Genomic DNA, 21417 nt, shown 5'->3' with positions numbered 1-21417 from the left:
CAGGCAGAGGGAGAAGCAGGCTCCCTGCTGAGCAAGGAGCCGATGTGGGACTCAATCCCAGGACGCTGGGATCATGATCTGAGCCAAAGGCAGCTGCTTAACCAACTGAGCCACCCAGGCGTCCCTAAGATTTTATTTTTTAAGTAATCTCTGCACCCAACTTGGGGCTCAAACTCAAAACCCTGAGATCAAGAGTCATATGTTCTTCCAACAGAGCCAGCCAGGTACCCTGCCTTGTGTTTTTATAAACTCTTTTCTATATTATAGATTTGGGGACTTTTATACATTTTATTTACCAGAGATTTTTAGTTCAGTGCTTTAATTTTTTCACATGAATTTTTATTTTTTTATTATTATTTTAAAAGATTTTATTTATTTATTTGTCAGAGAGAGAGAGGGAGCACAGGCAGACAGAGTGGCAGGCAGAGGCAGAGGGAGAAGCAGGCTCCCTGCTGAGCAAGGAGCCCGATGTGGGACTCGATCGTATGACGCTGGGATCATGACCTGAGCCGAAGGCAGCTGCTTAACCAACTGAGCCACCCAGGTGTCTCTATTATTTTATTTTTGTAAAGATTTTCTTTTTTTGAGAGAGAGCGAGCATAAGCTGTGGGGAGGGGCGGAGGGAGTGGTAGAAGCAGGCTCTGTGCTGAGCAGGGAACCTGACTTGGAACTTGATTGCAGGACCCTGAGATCATGACCGGAGCCGAAGGTAGCCAGTTAACCAGCTGAGTCACCCAGGCCCCCCTCACATGAATTTTTAAACACGAACAAACTTAAAACATATTTAAAAATAAAGTGAATGGTACATTAAACCATTATGTACTCAGATTTAACAATTATCAAGATTTTACATCAGTTACTTCACATAAGTCTCCATTTCTCTTTTCTTTGCTAAAGCATTTAAAAGAGGCAAAATAGCTTTAACATTTAAAATCCTAGATAGCATGTCCTTACATCCCTCAGTAAATATCTTTAGAAAATATGGTCATTTTCCTGTATAAACCATAATGCCATTATTTCACCTTGTAACAAAATTAACCATGATTTCCTTGGTATCATCTAACACCCAGACAAAATCATTTTCTTGAAGGTCAGGAGTGCATCTGGACAGTATTTTTGTTCTAATCAGGATCCACATGAAGTCCACCCATCACGTCTAGTCTCTTTGTTCAATCTAGAGTGAGCAAGCTCCCCTTTCTTCCTCCCTGTCCCCCATGTCATTGACTTACTGTAAAAACGGGATCAGGTGTCCTGTAGAATATTCCACCTTCCAGACTTGTTTGTTCCCTTTGGTGTCACTGAGCTTGTTTCACTGTACCCTGAAACCTTTCCCCTTATTTTGAATGTAAGCATGAGGGGCTCAGCTTGTTGACTGGGACATACACCACATATTAGTACAGCAGAGAGAGCAGGATTTGGCTTGTAATTGCAGTGCTGAAGACCCGGGAATGCATTTACTAATTAGCAACTACACGAGGGTTTGACATAAGGTCTTTGTTAAGGGTTGTTGCATCTGCTGGAACTCACAGACCTGACTGTAGACCACCAGAGCCCCTACAGTAGAAGGCTGTGGGAGTACTAACCGGGGTAAATTCCAACAGAATGAACTTCCAGACTCTGTTCAAGTAACTGACATTTCAGCCTCAAAAGACACTGTCAAAGTTGGAGGCTCCCAGGTTCCTTTCTATTCTAAATCTTTGTGCGACAGCAGTGGTTTTCTGATGCAGTAAGCTTTGGTTTCCCTTTCTTTTCTTTCTAAAGAAACTCTGGAGGAGAGAGGAGTTCCATAGACATGAACTATGACCCCTTGGAAGACCTTCCTGAGTAACAAACCAGCTTGCCGGCATGTTTGACAGTTCCCTTTTCTAGATTGAAGTTAACGTTGTAAAAGTAGTGGTTACTTTTTGGCATTGATAGGAGTAAGGAAATCTTTGGATAAACAGAATAAGCATGGTTCTTGATGTTTTTGCTCTAGACAGAAAGCAGTAGCATGTATATTGTGTTTGAACCCAAACTGACTCCCATTACTGTCCTGCAGGACTGGTGGAAGTACACAGCGGTCTCTATGCTCTCTCATCCAGTGTTCAAAAATAGACCAGTTGAACTCTGGGACTTTCAATTTTGTGGAATTTCCTGCAAAATACCAAGAGCTATATGAGGGTTTGGCTATAATATGTGAGGTTTCTGTTCCAGTGCCGGTTCTTGGGACAAGTAAAGACATGACTCTTAGCTGAAGACTTGAGTCACCAAGCTGCCATGCCGGCTGACTGCTGATGTCCCCCTCTGTGTGCAGCTGGGCTGCACTGGTGACACCCACGGTGAGCACAGTGTGAGTTGCTGCTGAAAGGGCAGAGGAGGTGCCCCCTTTGGCTTCATATCACAGGGTGCCTGTTGTGTCCACTTATCTGTGAGAAAAGATGGATGATTTCAGTAGGTCCTGAAGAAGCTTGTCACATCTGATTGTAGTCACAGCTGGAGTTCCATTCCCAGACTGATGTGTTCATCGGTGACTTCAGAAACCACATTGAGCTGTGCTTAGCTGTGCTTGTGGGGTATTCTAACAACAACTGGACTTCTCTCTGCTGCTTCCAGCTGGCCATCTTTCCTCATCCCTCCAAGCATCGTGAAAGAATTCTTTACATCCTTAATCTCCTCTCTATTTCTCCCCCAAAGAGTGCTTTGATGCTCCATGAGGGAAGGCATGGAAGTAGACCATTGGGGTTCCCGGAGATGGACTCTCACCATGCTCAGCGAGCATGAGGGTCTCTAGTGCCATTCACTTGTATAATTCTACAGCATACACCCACCAAGGGCCTTCTGTGTCCCCCAACTTGAGTAGACATTGATGTACTGGGGCAGGTGGAACCAGATTCAGGTGAAGGACTAATTCAGGCTTTCTCCCAGCAGCTGCTCCAGGAGTCTGCTTTGGGGATGTTGGGGCATGAGCCCAGAAGGCATTAGGGCCCATATGACCAAAGGAGGCAGGAGGAGGTACAGGAGGAGCTGATCCCTGGGGGACAGAATGTAAAGTGGGACGATGAGGCTAAAGTTTGAATCTTGGGGCTATGAGTTGAAGTGATTCTTAACGCTTCACTGTTGATGATTTTAAATGCAGAAATTGAATAAATAGGATGTTTTTCCTAGTTTAGTGTATTGGTTGCCTACAAGAGTGTTTTCCTACCAGGAATAGTAACATACACTTGTTCTAGAATGCCTCAGACTACAGAGCTATTTTGGTGGTTACTTGCTTTTCTTAGAGCTCAAGAATTTATGTTTTCAGGAATGTGACTAGTTTAGCCACTAAAGGTTTAATACAATGGAGGGCTACCCAGATCCCTCTGTCTAGATTTGCCTTGGAAGCCAAAGGGATTAGAAGAAGGAAAGCAAAGAGAATAAGTTAATCCCAAGAATTGAACAGAGCAAAAACCCTATGGCTCTTGTACTTAAAATATCTTGGCCCCACAGGCTCATCTCCTATGCTCTGTTCAGGAGGGTCATATATACACATTACAGGCTTCCTATAAGGTAGGGCTGGGAGTGGATGACCTTCTCTTTTCCTCCTTTTTCTTGTGTTCTAGCCCCAAACCCATCGACATCTTTTCTGTCTATCCTGATGTTTCTGGTCCTGTGCCCCAATGTATGCTCTTGGCTCTTAGAACCTCAGAATAGTTTGCTTTTTCCTCTTATATGATGCTTAACTTAGTCTTAACACATTATTAAGGGATTTTGTGGGTACTTCTTTTTTTTTTTTTTTAAGATTTTATTTGTTATTTGAGAGAGGGAGAGAATGAGCAGTGGGGAGGGGCAGAGGGAGAGACAGAGAGAAAAGCAGGCTCCTGAGGGGCTGAGCAGGAAGCCCGATGCGGGGCTCGATCCCAGGACCCAGAGATCATGACCTGAGCCAAAGGCACACGCCTAACCAACTGAGCCACCCAGGTGTCCCCCATATGTGGATTCTTCTTGAGAGAGAAATTACTTTTTTCTGCTCTAGCTCTGGTATCTCCCAGATTCAGCTTGGAGCTTCACAGTTCCTGTGTACTTGTATCCCTTTCGCTGATCTGAGGTGCATAGTCTCCCTGGGAAGACAGGATCTCAGCACAGGAAGTATTTGACTCTGGGGACCTGCAGGCTAGTAACGCACTATGACACCCAAGAATTATGTCATAAAGCGGGAGTTCCTTTTGTGGGCCCTGGTCTGTGGCCTCTTGGAATCTAGATGGCCAAGGAAATCCCTAAACAGAGATTTTCTGTTTGGATGATCAGAGCAAGGAATAAAGATTGGGAATTTGGATAATGTCTCAACAGTTTCATTACCAGAATGATACAAGAGTCATTTCGAGCTCGCTGTTGGATAATTCTTCAGCAGAGTTCTGTGCAAGATTCAGGAAATTTCAGTAAATATTCTTTATTTCTATTGCTTGTTAAGAAATGAGCAGATGGCAGCTTGGGAACAAGGTGCTAGTATACTCTTAGCTTCTGGGTACACTCACCCCTGTGCTCTCACTGGGGAGGTTGGTGAAGGCTCAGCCAAACAGTTTGCTTCTTTGGCTTTAATATTGTGACTGGTTAGTTAAGTCATTGTTCAGTCACGGTCTTACTTGACCCATACACTGAATTTGATGGTTTAATCCTTTTATCTTTTTGTCCTTCTTACTTTGCTTTTATTAGCTACTGTGTTAGAAAATTTGAAGGAGGGGCCCCTGGGTGGCTCAGTGGGTTAAAACCTCTGTCTTCATCTCAGGGTAGTGGGATCGAGCCCCACATCGGGCTCTCTGCTCAGCGAGGATCCTGCATGCCACTCTCTCTCTCTGCCTGCCTCTCTGCCTACTTGTGATCTCTCTCTTTCTGTCAAATAAATAAATTAAAAAAAAAAAAGAAAATTTGAAGGTAATTGACCTCATCTCAAAACAGATGATGAAAACTATACATCTTGTTTTTTAGATTATGAAAGTATATGCATTCTGTATTTACTGTTAGGAGGAGTGTGTCCATTTGTTACATATAGTGGGGAAAAATACATACTTTTTGAGAAAAATTGGAAAGCATAGATAAATATAATAACCAAGGAAAAGATTTACTATAAGCTTGCCATCATAGGCAGACACTGTCAGCATTTGGCCGGTGTCCTGCTCAGTTTTTTTCACCTGTTCTTGCACAGTTGAAATAATACTGAGTAGAGAATTTGGTCTCTTATTTTGTTTTTGTTTTTTGCTAGCTGGTGGATCATAAACATTTTTTAAACCGTGAAAAAGTCATAGGCATTTTTTTGTATCTATGTAAGATTCCATGAGGTGGACGGCCATCTGTACTTAACCAGTCTTTCTTGTTAGACTTTTAAACTGTTTCCAGGTTCTTACTACTGTAAGTAAAGCTAGGATGAACATGTTTGGCCAAAGCCACTTCATTCCAGATTGCATTCTCTTGGGGTAGGTTCCTTGGATCAGAGGTTAAAAATAGTTCTAAGGCTTTTCAGAGGAGCTGGCCAATTTCCACACCCCCTGGCAGTTTATGAGAATACCTCATCACACCACACGACTGCCAACATTAGATAATATGACATTTAAAACTTTGCTAATTTTATAAGCCAAAATAATGGTTGGACCTAATTTGCAACCTCCCTTCCCCGTTAGTAATGCTACTGAACATTTTGGGGGAAGTTCATTACCATTTGAATTTGTTTCATGAAGTGACTGATTTTGCCTGTTTTTTTAGGGTGTCCAGTTTTTTTTTTTTAAATCACTGATTTGTAAACAATTATGTAGGTGATGATTTGATTAGTACCAGTTTTTCCTACTAGACTGACAATATTTAGTTTTGTTCTCCTTATATCCACAGTGTCTGCTGTCTGCTATCTTGCCTGGTATTAGTAACCACTCAGTAAAAATTTATGGAAGGAGTATTATTTTGCTTGAGAGGGACTAGGAATCATTCCCGCCCCCCACACTTAGTTACTTAGAAGGAACTAAGTAACTGAGTGGGAACAGATCAACTCAGAGGTCATCATACATATTTTAGTGGTCCTTCAATGCTAGCATTGTGTTGCAGTTAAGAAAAAAACACACATTTATTTAAGTCATCTCTGCACCCAATGTGGGGCTCAAACTCATGACCCTGAAATCAAGAATCGCTTGTTCTACTGACCGAGCCAGCCAGGGGTCCTACAATGTGTTGCAGTTTAAAAGTATATTTAAATTTATATTTGTAGAGGGGAGAAAGCAGGACCTAGTCTCACAAAAAGTGTGTAGTATTTGGGATCTAGTTCTGTTGTAAGATAATCATACCTCTTATTCAACTTTTTGACAGGAGGAGAGATACTCAGTGCCAGGCATTTGTGAAGAGAGTCATAATGAGTCGTCTCTTTAAGATAATTATGATTAGCACCGTCTCCCTGAATGCCTTTTTTGTGGTCTTGTGGACTGATTATAATACAAAATACAACTTGTTCAGACTTTTTGAGGTAAGCAGACAAAATGAGTAGAGTCTCTTCTGTTTCATCCTTTTTATTTGTGAAAACATTTTAAGATTTTTAAGGCATTTTGTTCAAGAAAATTTTCCATAGGAAAGCTCTAAGGACTTAAAAAATATACTCTAAAATCTTTGGAAAGATGGTAACAATATTAGCAGTGGTAACGTGGTTTTTTAATCTCTCTGAATTTTCTCCTAAAAAAAAAAAAAGCACCTTGGAGGGTGCCTGGGTAGCTCAGTCAGTTAAGCGTCCAACTTTCAGTTTTTGCTCAGGTCATTGGATCTCAGGGTCATGAGATAGCCTTGTGACAGGCAAGGGATTGGCAGGGAGTCTGCTTGGGATTCTCTCTCTGTCCCTTCTCCCTGTAGGTGCATGTTCTCTTTCTCCCTCTAAAAATAAATAAATAAAATCGGAGTGTGGGGGGAAACAGAGCAACTTGGGAGCAAAATCAGAATCCACAGGCAGTATAAAAATCAAAACTAGTTAAAAACATATCCTTACTATGAGCCCCAACTGCACAGATTTAGCCTCTGAGGGAGAGGAAGCAGAGGATGTTCAATAAATATTAGTTGGAAAATATGGGCTGATATGAGAACATATTTTTTTATTAACATATACTGTATTATTAGTCTATAAGGTAGAATTTAAGTAAACTTAAAATACTTAATTTAAGGTAGAATTAAGTGATTCACCATTTGCATATAACACCCAGTGCTCCTTACTTCAAGGGTCCTCCTTAATGCCTATCATCCTATTACTCCATCCTCCATCAACCTCCCCTCCAACAACCCTCAGTTTGTTTCCAGTAGTTAAGAGTCTCTCATGGTTTGTCTCCTTCCCTGTTGTCTTATTTTATTTTTCCTTCTCTTCAGATATATTTATCTGTTTTGTTTCTTAAATTCCACATGTGAGTGAAATGATACTGTATTTTGTCTTTCACTGACTGACTTATTTCACTTAGCATAATACCCTCTAGTTCCATCTACATTGTTACAAATGGCAAGATTTCATTCTTTTTGATGACTAACATACCCATATATATATATATATAATTTCATTATATGTATTATATACATTATAATTTCATATATATATATATATATATTTTTCTTCTGTTGATGGTCAGTATTTGATATTGGGAAGGGTGTTGTTCAGTCCAGTACTGGGTTAATGCAAGAGGTTCCTGGTAATTCCTGAAGGACCTAAAACAGTCTGGATCTTGTGAACTCTGAAGACTGACCAGTCAGAGTTTCCTTCAGGGATATCCCCCATGATCCCCATCCACTTAGAAGAAATAAAAGGAGTGGAATAAAAATTGAGCAGGGGAGAGACCCAGAGATTAAGGAAGAGAAAGTCTAGATAAAATTGGAGGAGGGGAATGGAATGAAGAAACCTTAAAAATCAAGCTAGCATGTCTTTGAAAGAGAAGAGGGAGCTACATGAAGTCAGAACCACACCTTCTAAAAGTTCAGGAAAACCAATGTCATAGAAAAAAGTATATTATAAAGAGATTGAAGTAAAATCCCACACAATGATTGTGAAGTGAGAAAAGAGAATATATTGGAGAATAATACCCCTGTAGATGGTAGAAGCCCACCACAAAGACATGTCCACAAAACAGATAACAACTGTAGCATCTTATTTCAAAACAAGGTAAATGTTTAAGAAAATGATATGAAAAAGGAAAGAACAGAGGCAAAGTGAAAAGACTCAGGAAAGAATTAGAAATAAAAGACATTTCAGAAATGAAGATGTAGCTAAGAGCAATTAAGCACAACAGGTAATAGCTTAAGAGACATATTGGATTAATGGAAGAGATTTTTATTTTTTTTTAAATTTTATTTATTTATTTTTGAGAGAGAGAAAGCGAGAGAGTGCACAAGCTGGAGGAGCGCAGAGGGGGAAGCAGATTCCCCGCTGAGCAGGGATCCCGATGCAGGACTTGATCCCAGGACCCTGGGATCACGACCTGAGCCAAAGGCAGATGCTTAACCAACTGATTCACCGAGATGCCCAAGGAAGAGAATTTTAAAATCAATCAATAATGAAGAAATAAAAAGGATTCAAGAGAAAATAATGAATATTGAAAATGGGGGAAGGGGCACCTGGCGGGCACAGTTGGTGGATCATGCAGTACTTGATCTCAGTGTTGTGAGTTTGAGCACCATGTTGGGTATAGATTACTTCAAAATAAAAATTAAAAAATGTGAAAAGAAAAAAGTTGTAAAGAAAATGGGGGGAAGAAAAGATCCAACATAAGGATAACAGGAGTCCCTGAATTTGAAACAGTAACAAAGTAAAGGGATGGAACACAGAGAAACCTATAATCTAAGAAATGTTACCTTAAATCAAAGAACTGAAGTTCTATATTGAAAGAGCACACATTACACACCTGAGAATATGAATTTAGAACAACAAGCACTGAAACATTCTACTAAAATTATTGGACTCTAAATGAAAGAGGGTAGAGGAAATTATGAGCATCTGGGCAAAGAGGCTGCTAAGGAAAGGGGAAGTATTGGCAGACTTTGCTAACACTTTATGCTAAAAGAAAGCAACATATTTAGGATACTTAAGGGAGGAAAATGAACCAAGAGTTCTAGATCCATTAAAACTGATGAAATTTCAAGTATAATGCACACAGAGATACACTGTCATCAGTCATGAAAACCCTTGGGTGATAATGTTTCCTTGAGCCCTTCTGTCAGAATCTGGTAAAGAATAAATTGAAGCCAACCAAAATGACTAGAGACGCATCAACATTAGGATGGGTGGTGAGCGTTAAATACAATTATTGGTAGAATTAATGCTAATTGTGGGCTAACAAGGAGAGAATACGCCATAGAATGAATCTGTCCTCTGATGGTGAAGATACAGTATGACTCAAACATGGAGGAGAGTGGGGAGAGTTAATGCCCAGAAAATTTTAAACCATTTTTAAGAGTCAAATTAGTGGAGATATATTAGAGTAATATCATTTTGAGACTGTTGTATGTGTCATATGGGATAAAGTAGATGGGCAAACATGGGACAGTTTCATTCTCTTACCCTCTCTGTTCTTGGGAATCAGTATACTCATGGAAGAAAGGAGAAACAGAGGTAATACAGACAATGCTAAGTAAAAATTCTCCAGTTTGACATTAAGTTGGAAATATCAGGATAAATGACGAAAGTATTTTATCCTTAACCATGAAAGACCTAAACATTGACCACTCCAGCAGTTACACAGCCATAGTGCTCACAATTCATGTGATTTTGAAATGCCATTTCTCACTGAAAACAAACTAGGGATTTTTAGAGAAATGATGGACCACAAGTCAAGGCAAAAAACATACCAGAGGAGTAAGGAATATCTTGTCATATTAGCAAGGAAGATGTCAAAGATTACGGGGGTTGTGTCAAAAGGACTCAGGAGACAACTTAAAGAGCCTGCTACTAGCGGAAGATGGGACACTTTGAGCTTTGATAAGGATGATAATTAAAATGGATTGGAATGCCTCAAATAATCCATAAGTTCATAATGATATCAAAAACTAACTGGTCACTTTTGGAGGGTAATAAGGAACTAATTTTTATCTCTAAAACATTAAGAGAAAGAATCAAGCATTATTGACCTAATATGAACCATATTACTGAGTAACCATACAGTCAATAAGAGAGAACTCTCTTTATAGAAATATCCCAGTTAATAAGTGAAAAAGGAAATGATAAAATTAGAGTATCACTGTTTTCAGCCTCTAGTGAAGAAATGGATCTAGGCAATAAGAATGAGTAGCCGCTACCATCATCAGAAGGGAGACAAGCAGATATATGCTTGCTATGAAAGAACAGAAGCTATGATCTTGCTAAAGAGATGAAACCTGAATCCGGTCTAGTCTTTGGATCTAACTACCTGTTTCTGGAAGATAGAGGACAGGGGAGCATGCTGAGCTGCATCATGAGTGTGTAGGTAGCAAAATCTAGACTGGGAAGTTCTACCCATTAGAATGCCTGGATTCATCAATAGGTAAGTTGAAAGGAAAAAAAGGAATGGAAGACTTAAAAGACACCAAATTTAAACAGATTTTAAAAGGCAAGACTAAAGTATTAGTTCCAGGGATGTATACATGTGTTCCTATCTATAGAGAAATCCAAGAAGTGATGACTATGAAAATCAGGATAGTGGTTAATTTGGGGGAAAGGAGGAAGTTGTAATTGGGATGGCACACGTGGAGGACTTGTGGGATAGCTGGTGAACAAAGTTGTATTTCTAGACCTAGGTGGTAGTTACAACGTGTGGGCCATGGAACAGTACATTAGGCTATATATTTGTTTGTGTGGTTCTATATGTATGTTTTGTTGTATAATAAAATGGATAAAAATGTACTCGGTCGTCTTTTATGGTAAATAACAAGTTTCTTTCTTGGTGGTGAAAGTGGTCAACATCAACCCAGCATGTAGTCAGAGGCCATGGAGGTAGGTGGTGGAGGACCCTAGTCAATGCATGAAATGCGCCAGTGTCCATTTGGCACCACATCTCTGAACCTGTCGGTGTGGCATTGCACTCCACAGCATTTGGTAATGAACCACAGAGCATCATGTTAGGTATGGCACTTGATAGGAGTCAGGGCAAGAGCCGAGTTGAGGAATCTAAATCTTTGATTGCCCTGCAGAGGCCATATGGGTCACATAACGTACCTCCCGTAGCATCCCGGTTTGCAAGCCTGGGAGAAATTCTGTGCTGTGGAAGGGATGCAGATTTCAGTGTTAGAGAAATCGGGGTTTTTGGCAAGTTACTTAATCTCGAAATTGTTGCACTTCAACATTCATAAAGTGATGTCATTAATGTACACAGGGTGGCTGAGGTAATTGGATAACATGTATGAAAACCCTTGATTAACTGTGAAACTCTGAGAAATTATTACCATTTTGGAGAATCTCAACGAAGGTATCAGGAAAGTCCTGAGAAGGCCCTGAAATCTCACCTCTGGAAAATCTTGAGACTCTGCAAGCAGGAAATGAAGGCTAAGGCAGAGACATAAACTGCTGGACTATTTTTTTTTTTTTATTTTAAAAGATTTTATTTATTTATTTGACAGAGAGAGATCACAAGTAGGCAGAGAGGCAGGCAGAGAGAGAGAGGAGGAAGCAGGCTCCCTGCTGAGCAGAGAGCCTGATGCGGGACTCGATCCCAGGACCCAGAGATCATGACCTGAGCCAAAGGCAGCAGCTTAACCCACTGAACCACCCAGGTGCCCTAAACTGCTGGACTATTAAATGTCTGCTGCAACACTCAGAACCTTATGGCAAAGGCTGGGAGAGTTAGTGGGTCCAGGCATTTATGGGAATATCTGCCCATTCACTAGCAGACCATTAAGTTAGCTGAGTGGGTCTTTAGCCAGACATGACAAAGAATACAGACATTACAGAAGTACTTCTGGAAAGTTTCTTCTAAAAAAATGGCAATAAAATTCTAGGGAGAGGGGGTCATCAGATTTCTGGGGTTCCACTTTTTTTTTTTTAGATTTTATTTATTTATCAGAGAGAGAGGGGGGGAGAGAGCGAGCACAGGCAGAGGCAGAGGGAGAAGCAGGCCCCCTGCTGAGCAAGGAGCCCGATGTGGGACTCGATCCCAGGACACTGGGATTATGACCTGAGCTGAAGGCAGCTGCTTAACCAACTGAGCCACCCAGGCGTCCCTGGGGTTCCACTTTTATGTAATTTACAATGTCCCTTTTCCAACAACAACAACAAAAATCTCAAAACACACAAAGAAACAAGAATGTATGGCTCCTACACAAGCGGATAAAAGTACAGTCAATAGAAACTGTCCCTGAGGAAGCCCATCTCTTCGGCTTACTATGCAAAGGTTTTTAAATTGGAGATTGTAAGTATGTTCAAAGGACTAATGAAAAAAAATCCTATCTAAAGACCCAAAAGAAAATATGAGAGGAATACCTCACCAAATAGAGAATATGAGTAAAGAGAGAAATTTTTAAAAGAGCCAAATAAAAATTCTTTAGTTGAGAAGTACAATAATTGAAATATTCATTAAAGGAATTCAGTAGCAGATTTGAGTTAGTGGAGGAAGGAATTGAAAAACAAAGATAGGTCAACTGAGATTCTCCAGTGTGAGGCACAGAAAGAAAAATGAAGGACTAGGGGGTGCCTGGGTATCTCAGTCGGTTAAGAGGCTGCCTTCAGCCCACGTCATGATCCTGGAGTCCTGGGATTGAATCCTGCATCTGGCTCCCAGTGGGAGTGTGGGTCTCCCTCTCCCTTGCCTGCCACTCCCACTGCTTGTTATCTCTCTGTCTGTCAAATAAGTAAATAAAACCTTAAAAAAAAATGAAGGACTGAAAATGATCAGAGACATGTGGAACCTCATCAGATAAACAAGGCGTCCCAGGAGATGAGAGAAAGGGCAAAAAAATTATAAAGGAATAATGGCCCCAAATTCCCCAAATTCAATGGAAAACATTAATCTACATATCCAAAAACACCAGCAAACTCTGAGAGTAGACTCAGAAATTCATCTAGACACATCATGAACAGACTGTTGAAAGTCAGAGAACTTGAGAGTACCATTGGAGAAACGATTCATCAAATATGGAGTATCCTCAATAAAATTAATGCTGATGTGTCACCAGAAACTATGGTGGCCAGAAGGTAGTGGGATGTTGTATTCAAAGTGCTGAAAGAAAAACAAACAAACCAAGATTTCCGCATCCAGAAAACCCATCCTTCAAAAATGAAAAAGATGGGGCGCCTGGGTGGCTCAGTGGGTTAAGCCGCTGCCTTCGGCTCAGGTCATGATCTCAGGGTCCTGGGATCGAGTCCCACATCGGGCTCTCTGCTCAGCAGGGAGCCTGCTTCCTTCTCTCTCTCTCTGCCTGCCTCTCAGTGTACTTGTAATTTCTCTCTGTCAAATAAATAAATAAAATCTTTAAAAAAAAAAAAAAAACTTTAAAAAAAAAAAAATGAAAAAGATGAATGATGTCAGTGAAAATGGTAGAGTAGGTACTCTAAGGGTCCATCTGTCCATAGAAGTACCTGAAAAGGGACAAAAACTCTCAGAACTCTGGAAAATAGTCAAAGATTTATAGCAAATGAGTGAAGATTGAATCAAGAAAGTCAACTTTTACTTTTTATTCTTTTTAAAATATTATTTTTTTAAAAGATTTTATTTATTTGTCAGAGAGAGAGCACAAGCAGTGGGAGAAGTAGGCAGAGGGAGAAGCAGGCTCCCCAAGCAAGAAGTCTGACAAAGGACTTGGATCATGGGATCATGACCTCAGCTAAAGGCAGATGCTTACCTGACTGAGCCCCAGGCATCCCAAAGATTATTTATTTTAGAGAGAGTGCAAGCAAGTGCAGGGGGGGGGTGAGTAGAGGCAGAAGAAGAGAGAATCCCAAGCAAACTTCCTGCTGAGCATGGAGCCCAACCCAGGGCTTGTCACAGGGCTCTATCTCATGACTGAGATCATGACCTGAGCTGAAACCAAGAGTTGGATGCTTAACCAAGTGTGCCACCCAGGCACCCAAGAAAGAGTCAGCTTTCAAAAGATAAAACTTTACAACATTTTATTTTGTCCCTGGCCCAGTCCCCTCCTCCTCGTGGTGATGGCCCTGAAGATGGCAGCCTAAGTTCTCATTGTGGAATTCTGGTCTCCTTGGTTCCTGAAGCCACAGAACAGACTTTGTTTTTAAAGAGTTATGTTGTCTCTTTTGACCTGTTTGAGGGCTGCCTGAAGGACTGATGCAAGGCAATTGCCTTTGTTTTGCCTGACTTGGAACTTTCTCAGCACAGAAAGGTGACTCTGCAGAGAGCATTTCTTAAAATCATGAGAGACAGATGAAAAACTCACTGCTATCTAGGGCAAAACAACAACAGCAACAACAACAAAAGACCAGTTGACATAAACAAAGGACATGCTGAATGCCTTGAAGAAAGTCCAGGAGAGTCAGTCTTTGGAAAATGAAGGCATTAACAAACTTCCATGTATGTGGTAGAGTTTAGAGAGCCCTAAATGCCGTACCAACTGAGCCAGTCAGGCACCCTGCAAAGAATACAGTTTTTAAGAAAACTGTTGAGCCAGGCCACTAAACAAACAACACTACCCACAGAAAGTAACAAACTCTGAGGAAAGGGAAGAATCTGATTTTTTAAGGGGGGTGGGGACGGAGCTCTAAGGAAACAATTATTATATACTATTGAAGCTAAGGTTGTATTAATTAAAAATAGATTGTTACAAGTTTAAGAGCTTAATTGTAACCATGAAAAACACAATGAAAAAGTATACAGAAGAATGAGAAAAGAATCCAAGTGGTACACTACAAAAGAATCAAGCACAAAAGAAAGTCGTAATGGAGGAATTAAGGAACAAAAAAGAATGGGACGTATATAAAATATTACAAAATGGCAGAGGTATTTCTTCTTTATTAGTAATTACTTTAAATATAGAGGAATTGAGCTCTCCAATTAAGACAGAATGGGTTATTTTTAAAAAATCCAAATATTGGGACACCTGGGTGGCTCAGTCATTAAATGTCTGCCTTTGGCTCAGGTCATGATCCCAGGGTCCTGGGATTGAGTCCCACGTTGGGCTCCCTGCTCAGTGGGGAGCCTGCTTCTCCCTCTCCCACTCCCCCACTGCTTGTGTTCCCTCTCTCACTGTCTCTCTGTCAAATAAATAAATTTTTTAAAAAATCTTAAAAAAAATCCAAATATATGCTGTCTACAAAGAATTTATTTGAGATCCAAAAATACAAATAGGTTGAAAGTAAAAGAATAGAGAAATATATAACATGCAAGTAGAAATGAAAAGAGAGTTAGGTTGGCTGTACCCAAATCAGACAAAATAGATATTAAGGCAAAAACTGTTATAGGAGACAAGGGCATTATATATTAACAAAAAGGTCAATTCACCAAGAAAACACAGTGATTTTTCTCAAATGCACATAAAGCATTCTCTGGGATAGACCATATGTTGTGCTTTAAAGCAAGATCCAATAAATTTTAAAATATTGAAATCATGCAAAGTATCTTTTCTGACAACAGTGGAATGAAACTGGAAATCAATAACAGGAAAACTGGAAATTTTTCAAATATATGGAAATACTCTTAAATAACCAACAACAGGTCAAGGAAGAAATCACAAGGGAGATTAGAAAGTACTTTAAGGTAAATGAAAATGGACACACAGGGGCGCCTGGGTTGTTCATTGGGTTAAGCCTCTGCCTTCAGTTTAGGTCATGATCTCAGGGTCCTGGGATTGAGTCCTGCATCTGGCTCTCTGCTCAGCAGGGAGCCTGCTTCCCTCCCTACCGCCCCCCGCCGAGGCTGCCTCTCTGCCTACTTGTGATCTCTCTCTGTCATAAATAAAATCTTTTTTAAAAATTTTAAAAAAGAAAATGAATACACGACTTAACACATAAGGAATATAGTCAATAATACTGTAATAACTTTGTATGGTGACACCTGGTAACAACACTTACTGTGGTGAACATTTCATAATGTACATAAACATTAAATCACTGTTCTACACCTGAAACTAATATTGTATGTCAATATACTTCCATTAAAAATAATAATAATAAAACTTATAGGATGCAGCAGAAGCAGTGCTCAGAGGGAAATACATACCTGCAGATGCCTGCATTAGGAAAGATAAAAGATCTTAGTTTAATAACCTAACTTTAGACCTTAAGGAACTAGAAAAAGAAGGGTAAACCAAACTGAAAGCTAGCAGAAATAAGAAAATTAAAAAAAAGATTAGAGTGAGATAAAAAGACAAGAGACAAAATCAAACAAATTCAAAATTTCATTTTTTGAAAAAGATTGACAAAATTGACAACTTTAACTAGATTGAAGAAGATAAGTGAAGACTCTACTAATAGTAGAAATGAATGTTGAGACATTCCTACTAACCTAAGAGAAATAAAAAGGGTTATAAGAGAACACTATAAACAATAGGCTGCCAACAAATTAGACAACCTAGATGAAATGGACAGATTCCTAGAAACTTACTAACTGCAAAACTGACTTAAGGAAAAAATATGAAACTGACATATTAGAACAGTCCTATAATAAGTACAGATGTTAAATCACTAAGCAGGGCGCCTGGGTGGCTCAGTGGGTTAAGCTGCTGCCTTCGGCTCAGGTCATGATCTCAGGGTCCTGGGATCGAGTCCCGCATCGGGCTCTCTGCTCAGCAGGGAGCCTGCTTCCTCCTCTCTCTCTCTGCCTGCCTTTCTGCCTACTTGTGATCTCTCTCTGTCAAATAAATAAATAAAATCTTTTAAAAAAAATCACTAAGCAAAAACCTCCCAATAAAGAAATGTCCAGGACCAGATGGCTTCACTAGTTACTTTGCTCCTGCATTTATGTATGTGTGTATGTGTGTATGTGTGTGTGTGTGTGTGTGTGTGTGTGTGTATGTAAAAGAGAGCACAGGCAGGGGAAGGGGAGAGGGAGAGGGAGAAGCAGACTTGCTGATGAGCAGGGGGCCCAACTTGGGGCCCAATCCCAGGCCCCTGGAATTATGACCTGAGCTAAAGGCAAATGTTTAACCAACTAAACCACTCAGGATCCCCTTCCCTCTGCATTTAAAGAAGAACAAATACCAATGCTTCTCAAACTTCCAAAAAATACAAGAGGATGGGACACTTTCAAATTAATTACATCAGTCCAGCATTACCCTGACCCCAAAGCCAGAAAAAGACATCACAGGAAAAGAAAACTACAGACGGATATTCCTTATGAATACAGATGCAAAAATCCTCATGGAGATAGTAAACAATAGGCTGCCTATTTTTAAGGATTAGACATCATGATCATGACACCATGATTCATTACTTGATTTATCCCTGGAATGCCTTATGTTGATATGAAAGTCAGTCAATATAATATACCAGTAGAATGAAGGAAAAAATAAAATCCAAGTTTGTATCAGTTCTTGCTAAAAAAGGATTTGACAAAATCCAATACCCTTTAATGATTTAAAAACAAATAACAGGGGTGCCTGAGTGACTCAGTGGGTTAAGCCTCTGCTTTCGGCTCAGGTCATTATCCCAGGGTTCTGGGATCGAGCCCCGCATCGGGCTCTCTGTTCAGCAGGAGCCTGCTTTCCTTCCTCTCTCTCTCCCTGCCTCTCTGCCTACTTGTGATCTCTGTCTGTCAAGTAAATTTAAAAAAAAGAAAAAAGAAAACAAACAAACAAAACAAAACAAACTAGAAGTAGAAGGGAAATTCCTTAACCTGATAATGGACATTTATAAAAAAATCCAGTTAACATCATGCTCAGGGGTGAAAGACTGGAAATCTTTCTAATCTATCTAAGATCAGGAAAAGGACAAAGATGCCTGCTTTTACCATTTTTAAAAATTATGCTGGAAGCCTTAGCCAGAGCAATTAAGCAGGCAAGAAAAATGGCATTCATATTGGAAAGGAAAAATTGAGATTATCTTTGTTTGCATGTGACTTGATGTTATGTATAGAGAATCCCAAATAATACACACACACACACACACACACACACACACACACAACTATGAGGACTATTAAACAAATTGAGCAAAGTTTTTGACACAAGATCAACAACAAAAATCAGACATATTTCTGTATACTAGCAATGAACAATCTGAAAAGGAACTTAAGAAAATTTGACTTACAAAAGCATCCAAAACAATAAAATGCCGAGGACTAGATTTCACCAAGGAGATGAGAGATGGGTGTCCTGAAAACTATAGAACCTTGCTGAAAGAAATAAGACCTACATTAGTGGAAAGACATCCTGGATTAGAATTCATGAATTAGAATACCTGTTAAGACTTGTTACAGGGGTGCCTTGCTGGCTCAGTTGATTAAGTGACTCACTTTAGCTCAGATTATGATACCAAGATCTTGGGATTGGACTCTGCATCAGGCTCTGCATTCAATAAGGAGTCTGCTTGTCCCTCTGGCCCTACCCCTGCTTGTATCTCTGTCTCTGTCTCAAATAAGAAGAGAGAATCTTAAAAAAAAAAAAAAAAAAAAAAAAGACTTGTTACAAAGACTACCCAGAGTGATCTAGAAATTCATTGCAATCCCTATCCAAATTTAGAGAAAAAATTTTCTTTTTTTTTAAAAAGAAACTGGGGTTCCTGGGTGGCACAGTCATTAAATGTCTGCCTTGAGCTCAGGGTATGATCGCAGGGTCCTGGGATTGAGCCCCGTATCAGGCTCCCTGCTTGGCAGGAAGCCTGCTTCTCCCTCTCTCACACCCCTTGTTTGTGTTCCCTCTCTCACTGTGTCTCTCTCTGTCAAATAAATAAAATCTTAAAAAAAAAAACAAATAAAAAAAGAAACTAAAAAATAGATTCTCAAATTCATGTGGATGTGCAAAGGGCCTTGAGTAGCCAAAACAATATTGAATGTGAAGAACAGACTTGGAAAACTTGTACTTTCTGACTTCAGAACTTTCTACAGAGATATTGTAATAAAAACTGTGGTACTGACATAAGGATACACATAGACAAAGAATATAATTGAAATTCTAGGGATAAAACCAAATTAAGTATGGCTAATTGATTTTCAATGAGAATGTAAGACCATTTAGTTGGGGCAAGAATAGTCTTTTCATCATATGGTTCTAGGATAACTTGATATCTACACATAGAGAATAACTCAGACGCCCACCTTACACTGTATTCAAAAATTAACTCACAATGGATCAACATCCTAAATATAAAAGCTAGAATTCTTAGAAGAAAACACAGTGGTAAATGTTCATGACCTTGACCTCAGCAATAGATTCTTACGTATGACACCAAAAGCACAGGCAACAAAAGGGAAAGGCAGATTAATTAGACCTCATTAAATGAAAACATTTGTGAGTCTTAGGGAACTATCATGAGAGTGAAAAGATAAGCCACAAAAGGAAGAAAATATTTGCACATCATGAATCTGATAGTTAATATGCAGACTATACAAAGAGCTCCCACAACTCAACAATAACATCAACAACAAAATAACCCAATTAAAAAATACCCAAAGGGGGCTCCAGGGTGGCTCAGTGGGTTAAGCCGCTGCCTTCAGCTCAGGTCATGATCTCAGGGTCCTGGGATCGAGTCCCGCATCGGGCTCTCTGCTCGGCAGGGGGCCTGCTTCCCTCTCTCTCTCTCTCTGCCTTCCTCTCCATCTGCTTGTGATTTCTCTCTGTCAAATAAATAAATAAATAAATCTTTAAAAAAAATAAATAAAAAATACCCATAGGACTTGAGTAGACATTTCTCCAAAGAAGATAAGGAAACGACCAATAAGCACATTAAAAGATGTTCAAAATCACTAGTCATTAGGATGAGAAATGCAAATCAAACTCACAAAAATATACAACTCCGCATCCTAATTATTACAGTCATTATAAAAACAAAAACTGTGAAATGGAGAACAAGTGTTGGTGCTGTAGATGTGAAGAAATTAGAACTCTTGTGCATTGTTGGTGTGAATGTAAAATTACGGAGCCACTCTAGAACACATCTCAAAAAGTTAAATGTAGAATTGCCATATGATCCAGCAATTCCACTTCCAAGTGTATACGCGAAAGAATCAGAAATAGAGACTCAAGGGGAGGAGTCAAGATGGCGGAGAAGTAGCAGGCTGAGACTACTTCAGCTAGCAGGAGATCAGCTAGATAGCTTATCTAAAGATTGCAACACCTACAAATCCATCGGCAGATCGAAGAGAAGAACAGCAATTCTGCAAACAGAAAAACATCCACTTTTTGAAAGGTAGGACTGGCGGAGACGTGAATCCAAAGCGATGGGGGGAGGGGCCGGCTCCCGGCAAGCGGCGGAGCAACGGTGCACAAAACCAGGACTTTTAAAAGTCTGTTCCACTGAGGGACATTGCTCCAGAGGCTAAACCGGGGCGAAGCCCACACGGGGTCAGTGTGGCCTCAGGTCCCGCAGGGTCACAGAAGGATCGGGGGTGTCCGAGTGTCGCAGAGCTTGCGGGTATTGGAACGGGAAAGCCGGCTACAGAGACAGAGCCGACAGTGAGCTCACAGCTCGGTGTTACCTTGAACCGGCCACAGGCTCAGTGAGCTCGGAGCGCGGCCGGAGGTCAGGCAGATGGGAGTAACTGGGCGCTGTTCTCTGAGGGCACACTGAGGAGTGGGGCCCCGGGCTCTCGGCTCCTCCAGGCCGGAGACCAGGAGGCCGCCATTTGTATTCCCCGACCTCCGGAACTCTACGGAAAGTGCTCAGGGAACAAAAGCTCCTGAAAGCAAACCCGAGCGGATTTCTCAGCCCGGCCCCTGGTAAGGGCGGTACAATTCCGCCTGGGGCAAAGACACTTGAGAATCACTACACCAGGCCCCTCCCCCAGAAGATCAACAAGAAATCCAGCCAAGACCAGGTTCACCTACCAAGGAGTGCGGTTTCAATACCAAGGAGAGCAGCAGAATTCCAGAGGAGGAGAAAGCAAAGCACGGAACTCATGGCTTTCTCCCTGTGATTTTTTTTAGTCTTGCAGTTAATTTAATTTTTTTCTTTTTCATTTTTTTTTCTTTTTTTCTTACCTTCGGATAAAAAATTTTTTTTAACTTTTACCTTTTTCTTTTTTAACGTTTTTTAACTAGTTTATCTAATATATATATATTTTTTTCTTTTTTATATTTTTCTTTATTCATTTTCTTTTTTAAAATTTTTTTCTTTTTTTTTTTCTTTCTTCCTTTTTGAACCTCTTTTTATCCACTTTCTCCCCCCTCACGATCTGGGATCTCTTCTGATTTGGTTAAAGCATATTTTCCTAGGGTTGTTGCCACCCTTTTAGTATTTTACTTGCTCCTTCATATACTCTTATCTGGACAAAATGACAAGATGGAAAAATTCACCACAAAAAAAAGAACAAGAGGCAGTACCAAAGGCTAGGGACCTAATCAATACAGTCATTGGTAATATGTCAGATCTAGAGTTCAGAATGACAATTC

At 40.2% G+C, this 21417-nt stretch overlaps 1 protein-coding gene across 3 annotated transcripts in view; it reads left to right on the top strand.

Moving 5' to 3' along the window:
- Positions 1–3870: 3870 nt before the first annotated feature.
- Positions 3871–21417, top strand: part of CATSPER3 (cation channel sperm associated 3) — a 37446-nt gene continuing 19899 nt past the window's right edge. The window contains exons 1-2 of one of the 3 annotated variants that reach the window (XM_004744934.3): positions 3871–4394; positions 6304–6457. In XM_004744934.3, coding sequence (XP_004744991.1) covers positions 4294–4394; positions 6304–6457 — 255 coding nt within the window. In that variant the 5' untranslated portion in view covers positions 3871–4293. Of the gene's footprint in view, positions 4395–6303; positions 6458–21417 lie in introns of those variants that run through there. The other 2 variants (XM_004744936.3, XM_004744937.3) reach the window with 2 other exon arrangements.

The sequence above is a fragment of the Mustela putorius genome, unplaced genomic scaffold (genome assembly GCF_011764305.1).
Source record: "Mustela putorius furo isolate JIRA1106 unplaced genomic scaffold, ASM1176430v1.1 tig00000145_pilon_pilon_pilon, whole genome shotgun sequence".
Taxonomy (NCBI): Eukaryota; Metazoa; Chordata; class Mammalia; order Carnivora; family Mustelidae; genus Mustela; species Mustela putorius.
This window is presented reverse-complemented; position numbering and strand designations above follow the sequence as displayed.